At 39.7% G+C, this 8,428-nt stretch overlaps 1 protein-coding gene and 1 pseudogene across 1 annotated transcript; one reads left to right on the top strand and one right to left on the bottom strand.

The window, feature by feature from the left end:
• The first annotated feature begins 3,198 nt into the window (after nt 1-3,198).
• Nucleotides 3,199-3,764, top strand: LOC100346942 (ubiquitin-conjugating enzyme E2 T pseudogene; annotated as a pseudogene).
• Nucleotides 3,765-4,575: 811 nt separating this feature from the next.
• Nucleotides 4,576-5,541, bottom strand: LOC100341238 (olfactory receptor 10T2-like). Its single transcript, XM_017345136.4, has one exon. The coding sequence runs from the start codon at nt 5,539-5,541 to the stop codon at nt 4,576-4,578; it is 966 nt and encodes a 321-aa protein (XP_017200625.4).
• Nucleotides 5,542-8,428: the final 2,887 nt, after the last annotated feature.

The raw sequence follows: 8,428 nt of genomic DNA on the forward strand, positions 1-8,428 counted from the left end.
ATGTCACACAGACACCAGCAGGGAGAGTTGGGACGCCCAGGGCTCCACACATTGGCGCTGGAAGGGGAGGTGAGCTCAGTAACCCAAGACATTGGTGGGGAAATGGCGGTCAGAATCTAGAGGGGAGCGTGAAAGTTCACCAGACTGTCTACAGGAGAGAAGGAAAAAATGGGGGGGGGTATTGGTACAGACAAGTTTCTCTCTCCGCCAACCTTGCAAAGGCTAGCAAGAGACAAAGAGCAGGCCACTCTCTGGATATACATAACAACAGGGGAGAGCTAAGGAACTGAGTTGCTACAATTCAGTAGCCTGGGCAAGCCAGTGGGAGTCCAGAGGAGGAAACAGAGCCTGCACAGACTCTTTGGGTAGAAGCCAGAGATTGGAAGCTAAATACCATCAATTCTGCACAGCCGTGCAGTATTACTTACCTCCTGAATAAATAAAATAAATAAATAAATAAATAAATAAATAGAGAGAGATTTACCACACATAACCTGAGGGTGTCACCTTTGCACACCCGTAACCCGGAAGAACCAAGCAGATCTCTCAGGCCACACCCATCTCAAGCCTCCAAGGCTCCTCCAACAGCAGGCAGTCCACTTAACACAGACATAGTATAAAATAATAATAATAAAAAAAACGCACAGTGAAGGGAGAAGAATTAACTATGCCAAGCAACAAACACAAAAAGAACAAGATCAATGAAGACACTATGATCCCTCCAAATAAACAAAACACCCCAAGCCAAGATTATGAAGATGATGAGATAGAAGAAATGCAAGATACGGATTTCAAAAAATTTATGATAAGAATATTTAGAAGTTTTCAAAAGCAAATCCTTGAACTACAGAAATCCTTATTGGACAGGATTGAAAATCTCTCTCATGAAAATGAAATTTTAAGGAAGAATCAAAATGAAACGCAGAAACTAGTAGAACAGGAAAGTGTGATAGTGAAGAGAAATCAAAATGAAATGAAGAACTCAATAGATCAAATGACAAACACATTACAGAGCCTTAAAAACAGAATGGGTGAAGCAGAAGAGAGAATATCAGACTTAGAAGACAGAGCACAGGAAAGCATACAGTCAAACCAAAGAAAAGAAGAGGAAATTAGAAATCTAAAAAATATTGTTGGGAATCTACAGGATACTATTAAAAAAACCAACATTCGAGTTCTAGGAGTTCCTGAAGGCATGGAGAGAGAGAAAGGATTAGAGGCCTTTTTAGTGAGATACTAGCAGAGAACTTTCCAGGTTTGGAGAAGGACAGAGACATCCTAGTACAGGAAGCTCATAGAACCCCCAATAAACATGACCAAAAGAGATCCTCACCACGACACGTGGTAATTAAACTTACCACAGTGAAACATAAAGAAAAGATCCTAAAATGTGCAAGAGAGAAACGTCAGATTACTCTCAGAGGATCCCCAATTAGACTCACAGCAGACTTCTTATCAGAAACACTACAGGCTAGGAGGGAATGGCGAGACATAGCACAGGTGCTAAGAGAGAAAAATTGCCAGCCCAGAATATTATATCCTGCTAAGCTCTCATTTGTGAATGAAGGTGAAATAAAGACCTTTCATAGCAAACAGAAATTGAGAGACTTTGCGGCCACTTGTCCGGCCCTGCAAAAGATACTTAAAGATGTGCTACACTCAGAAACACAGAAACACGGCCATCAATATGAAAGAAGGTTAAGGAAGAAAACCTACCAATAAAAGAGCTTGGGAAGCTCAAAGCATATGCTAGAAAATATCTCCGGGAAAATGGCAGGGCAAAGTCACTACGTATCAATAGTCACATTAAACATTAATGGTCTGAATTCTTCAGTTATTTATTTTCCCAATAAAAAATTAACATCCAGAATATGTAACAAGCTCATGAAACTCAACAAATACAATCCATTTAATAAATGGGAAAATGATATGAATAGGCAGGTTTTTTTTGACAGGCAGAGTGGACAGTGAGAGAGAGAGAGAGACAGAGAGAAAGGTCTTCCTTTGCAGTTGGTTCGCCCTCCAGTGGCCGCAGCGGCCGGCCAGTGCACCGCGCTGATCCGAAGCCAGGAGCCAGGTGCTTCTCCTGGTCTCCTATGCAGGTGCAGGGCCCAAGGACTTGGGCCATCCTCCACTGTACTCCCGGGCCATAGCAGAGAGCTGGCTTGGAAGAGGGGCGAACAGGACAGAATGCGGTGCCCTGACTGGGACTGGAACCCGGTGTGCCGGCACTGCAAGGCGGAGGATTAGCCTATTGAGCTGCAGCGCTGGCCAACAGGCAGTTTCAAAATGGTGAAATACAAATACACACAAATAAATGAGCAACGGACACATGACAAAATGGATGGGACATTATGTTAAGTGAAATAAGCCAGACACAGAAACACAAATACTACATGTTCTCCTTTAGATGTGGACGCTAAAAGCAATATGAATCTGAACATAGAATAGTAATTGCTGGAGGGCAGGAGGCATAAGGGGCAACTTGGAGGTTGAATTACAGGTAATATAGCAAAATCAGACAGGTGAGAACCTAGTGTTACATAGCATAGTGCGGTGTCTGTAGTTTAGAATAATCTATTACATATTTTCTGAGCAAAGGAAGAGATGATTGCCAAAGCTCCAATCATAAAGTAGTAACAAAGTAGAGGAAATGTTAATTAACTTGATTTGATCAGTATACACTGTCTACATAAATTGAAATGTCACACTGTACTACTACACACACATATAATTACTGTTAATAAAAAATTTTACTGAAAAGTTACATTTAATTCAAAGGTAAGAAAGAACAAAAGAAAACTAAAAATTCAATAAATATTAAATGTTTGAGTGGTCTATTTTACAACACAATGATGATATCTAATGATGTGTGGCTTTATTTAAAACTTTTAATACAGTAGATGCTAAGATTTCTCACCAGAAAAATAAGTACATGAGATAATGTAGCATGTTCAATAACTCTACCTAGTCATTCTACAATCTGTATGTATTACAAAACAATGTTATATTCTACAGATCTAAACAATTTTTGGCAATTATTTGTTTAAATGTTTATGAAAAATTTTTTACCTGATATAAAAATTACACATATGAAGTGTATTGTGCACATGTTGTATACTACTTTACTGAGTGTACTGCAGTCAGCTCTTAGTGTCAGTGGTGAGCCGTGTGTGGTTTTACTTTAATTTGGGGATCATGTACAGAAGAACTTCATGCCTTAAGAGAGAGTTGCACATGTTAGCTACAGAGCCACCACCAGGCATTATGTGCTGGTAAGATAAGGACTAAATGGATGATCTAGTATTCATAGCAATACTAGGTGGATCTAACACACCTTATGAGAAAGGTGTTTTCAAGCAGGAAGTTATTATTCCTGAGAGGTACCTATTTAAATCTCCTAAATCTCCTCAGATCTGATTTCTGACTCCAATCTATCTGCCAAACATTGATTCTGCTGGAAGAATTTGTCTAGATGTTTTCAAATTGCCACCAAAATGTGTCTGGAAACCATCCCTTAACATTGCAACTGTGTTGACCTCTATTCAGCTGCTCATGTCAGAACCCAACCCTGACGACCTGCTAATGGCTTATATTTCCTCAGAATTTAAATAAGCCAGTCTTCCGTAAGATTGCCAGACTGTGGACAAAATCAGAAGAATGAAGAGGAAGAGGTGCTTGATCATCTACCAGTTGATGTTTCTGAAGTACGCAATTCAGCCCCAGAAAGGCAAACCATGCAGGTAGGAAATATAGAAAATTAATTTTACTTTAATGTTCAGGGGTTTGTCTAGCTCTACCATAGTTGTAGTTAATATATTCTTTGTTGACTTATTCTAATTTGCCTACATCTCTGGATTTTTTTTTAATTTAGTGACACAGTTTTTGTATCCTATAATAGACCCTGTATGTTTATGAATTTTGCCTACATTAATTTTCTGTAGTTTTTTAACTTGTATATAAATGTTTTGAAACCTTTTAAACATGGAAAATAAATTATCATTTAATGCTTAAAAATTATACATGTGGTATATTATGTGATGTTTTGATGCATATACATTGTATAATGTTCAAATCAGGGTAACAAATCTCTAAGTTGTTTTTTCCCCTTAACCATCCATTTTATCCTAATATCCTTATTTGTTTCAATAAAGTGATTAACAAAATACCTTCTTAAATTGCTTTCAATTTTCTTTTTATGATGTTCACCTCCTCCTTCTTAACTTTCTGCCTAGTTTCTGATTAAGTAAACTAATTTTCTTTCTTTTCCTACCTTCCTTTTCCCATCTGCCAGCCCACTTGTCTCTCTACTTATCTCGTTAGCATAATTCTCTTCCTTCCCCACAGGCCACTACTTTTATGAAATTATTGTTTCAAAATGTGTTTGATGTATTTCTGAATGTATATACATATTTTTAATATTCAAAAATATTTTAAAATTGTATACAGTAGAAAAATAGCAAAACAAGTATACATCAGGTAATTTAGATAATACTTTAAATTCTTTGTATGAGTTATAATTTTTTATTGGAAGTATTCTACTTTACTACTTTTATTTATTAAACTAGACATTTTTTAAATGTTCTGATCTCTTTTATTTGACAGCTGGAGGACAAATCGATTGCCATTGTCTAGAATTTTCCTTAGAGCTATTCGCATTTCTTTGTTTCTAAGGCTATAAATGATGGGATTAAGCAGTGGTGTTAGCACCGTGTATGTCACAGCCATCAGCATGTCTTCACGGAATGTGTCACTGCCTTTGGGCCTCAGATAGACAAAGCAAGCAAATCCATAGTGTATGGACACCACAGTGAAGTGGGAGGAACAGGTCGAGAAGGCCTTATACCTTCCTTCTGTAGAGGGCATCTTCATAATTACGGTAATTATGAAGACATAGGAAACCATAATTAAAACAAAACTGCCTAACAATACAAAGGCAGAGAGCACAAATATAGCTATTTCATGATAGGAAGTGTAATCACAAGCAAGGTGAACCACAGGTGCAAAGTCACAGAAGAAATGCTGAATAATGTTAGAATCACAGTAGGACAAGTTGAATACAATGGTGGTGATGCACAGAGAAATTAGGATCCCAACAATACAAGAGGCCATCATGAGTAGAAAACACACCTTATGAGTCATCAGGATGGGATAATACAGTGGACTGTGGATGGCTGTGTAACGGTCATAGGACATAGCAGCCAAGATGAAGCAGTTATTGCCCGCCAAGGTAAAGAAGAAAAACATCTGTGTGGCACACTCAGGAAGAGATATGGTCTTGCTCTCTGATAGCAGATCTACTAACACGCGGGGGATGATCACCATAGTAGTGCAAGTTTCTGAGAGAGAGAGGCCAAAGAGGAAAAAGTACATGGGGGTGTGAAGGCTGTGACTGAGCTTGATGGCCAACATGATGGACACATTTGCAGCCAGGATGGTCACATGGGAGAAGAAAATCACCACAAAAAGTAGCCTCTGCAGGTCTGGGAAACTGGAAAATCCCCACAGAATGAATGTGCTCACTGTGCTGTGATTGTGCATCCTCCCAGTGCCCATGGGCCTGTTCCCACAGGTGCACAGGTGCTTAAGGGCAAGACTGAAATAACTGTAAAAAGCCTGCTTTGATGTCACCTGGACAGGGTCCCAGGACAAGTGTAGGGCAATTCTTAGTGAAGGAGCCTCAGGAAAGGGAGAAAATGCACCTGGGAGAAGTCAAGGTCAGGAGTTGAATGAGGAGCAGAATGATTCTGTGAGAGTCTGTATTTTAAATGCAATAGGGTGACTCTTGGAATGTACCAAAAAATTGTTCTTTATCTCTCCTCTGACCAGGATCTGCAAGCAAGAGAGTAAATATTATTAAAATTCTCCTTCTCTCCCTCATCTATTGTTTTTCTTTCTTTTAAAGATTATATATTTATTTGAAAATCAGAATGAGAGAGAAAGAGAGAAAGACAGACAGACAGACAGCCAAGACAAAATAATATTAGATTATTCCATCCACTTGTTCAGTCCCCAAATGGCCACAATGGCCAATGGGCCAGGCTGAAGCCAGGAGCACAAAACTCCACCTGGGTCTCTCACATGTGTGCAGGGGCCCAAGTGCTTGGGCTGTTTCCTGCTGCCTTCCCAAGTATATTAGCAAGGAGCTGAACTGGAAGTATAATATTTGGGACTCGAACTGGCCCTCACATAGGATGTTAGTGTTCTGGACAGCAGCTTAACTTGCTGTGCCACAATGCTGGCCTCACTGGATATTTTAATGCCACATTCTTGAAATGCTTCTTTTGATCAGATGGTACCTTAGCACTCAAGAATACTTAATAAACTGTCAACTCACTGAATAAAAATGTAATTGAATCATTTAAGTAATTTAAAATGAGTATAACTTCGTTTTAACATTTAAATATTTTGGAGAGATCAGTGAAAATTTGCAAATGAACTGATGTTTTTCTCAGTAGATCTCTTTACGTCAGAGCTCCTGACCATGCAGTGGTCCCAATGGTGATAACTGTGAAAAGGACTGGACTAGATGAATGAATTTGACATGTGATTTTGCTGGGTTAAGGTGTATGGCAATGCAAGGGTATTCAAAAAATTCATGGAATATGTATTATGAAAAATCATGCATGATTTTCAACATATTATTTTTTTTTGACAAGCAGAGTTAGTGAGAGAGAGAGAGACAGAGATAAAGGTCTTCCTTTTCCGTTGGTTCACCCCCCAGATGGCCACCACAGCAGGTGCGCTGCGCCGATCCGAAGCCAGGAGCCAGGTGCCTCCTCCTGGTCTCCCATGCGGGTGCAGGGCCCAAGACCTGGGCCATCCTCCACTGCCTGGCAGAGGAGCAACCAGGACAGAATCCAGCGCCCCAACCGGGACGAGAACCCGGAGTGCCGGCACCGCAGGCGGAGGATTAGCCAAGTGAGCCGTGACGCCGGCCTCAAAATATTTTGTGTGAACATAAACTTATCTTTAAATCCACTTTCCACAAATTTTCTGAAGAATGTTCATGTTTCATGCTTGTAATATAATGCTTAGAAAGTTGTTAATATATGTCAATATTATTAGTTTATAACAACTCATTGATTTTCTTTAAAATTTGCCTAACAAAATAGTTTGAAATAAATGATTTTGAAGGTACTGTCTAATTTTAGAATAGCATATAATGATAAATTTTGAGTTTTTAGCAGGAACTCTAAGACATTTTCCAGCTAGGATACTTTTTAAATGATTTGTTTTTTGCATTATGAACCGGAAAAGAATCCATTAAAATTCCTTAGATCAATTTTGCAAATTATGTTTCTATTTCAATTATTCATCAAACATTCAATCCATGTGGAAGATGAGGGCAGAAAAGTTGCATGAAGACTTTCCACAGAATTTTGATTTTTACTTCAGTCACTGTTGAAAGGAAACAAAGAAAGCAGGGATGAAGAATGAAGTGCCAGGGGAGAAACAGAAACATAGGAAATAGAACTTGGAACCAGACATGTAGGATCTCTGATGTAGAGTACACGGCCAGTGTTTATGCAGTCAGGGAAGCCCTCTCCGAGTGTTTATACAGAGAAGAGAAGGAGGTATGTGAGCAAAATGAAAATGGGAAAAGAATTTAACAGGCACAAGGCACAATTCATAAAGAATCCAAGTTGAGAAACAAATGTACCCAAGCAATCTTCAACCAAGTTTTATATGGCTTATCATTGAGACCACTCTGTATGGATTCTCTTTCATATGAAGGTTTCCCAGTTTATTTACCTCTAAAGAGAAATCTTTTCTATTCTTATTGCTTCCGCTATCCAAAAAAAAAAAAAAAAAAAAAAAAGACTCTCATATTTCCTCTGGCACATTTCTATTTCAGAATTCCTGCAGGTATTGAAATGCAAGATGTTCAGAGCAGAGCTGTCAATATTCTCTCTCCTGGTTTTCCTATGTGAGTAAGTTCCAGATACCAAAAAGCTATCATGAAGCTTCATGTAACTCCTTTCTTATATTTGTTGGTTTGTTTGTTTGTTTTTTTGACAGGCAGAGTGGACAGTGAGAGAGAGAGAGACAGAGAGAAAGGTCTTCCTTTGCCATTGGTTCACCCTCCAATGGTCACCGCGGCCGGCGCACTGCGCTGATCCGAAGCCAGGAGCCAGGTGCTTCTCCTGGTCTCCCATGTGGGTGCGGGGCCCAAGCACTTGGGCCATGCTCCACTGCACTCCCAGGCCACAGCAGAGAGCTGGCCTGGAAGAGGAGCAACCGGGACAGAATCTGGCATCCCGACCGGGACTAGAACACGGTGTGCCGGCGCCGCAGGCAGAGGATTAGCCTAGTGAGCCATGGCGCTGGCCTCCTTTCTTATCTTTTTAACCAATGTCAGTTCCAATATTCCAGATGTTTACAAGCTCACATCATTAGCCCCTTCTTATTCCTTCTCCTATTGCCT

Source organism: Oryctolagus cuniculus, chromosome 1 (genome assembly GCF_051225735.1).
Source record: "Oryctolagus cuniculus isolate XC-2025 breed Fujian yellow rabbit chromosome 1, ASM5122573v1, whole genome shotgun sequence".
NCBI classification, from domain to species: Eukaryota; Metazoa; Chordata; class Mammalia; order Lagomorpha; family Leporidae; genus Oryctolagus; species Oryctolagus cuniculus.

Excerpts from the sequence above, each read along its gene's own strand:
- LOC100341238 (XM_017345136.4), bottom strand. The coding sequence starts at position 5,541 with ATGCACAATCACAGCACAGTGAGCACATTCATTCTGTGGGGATTTTCC.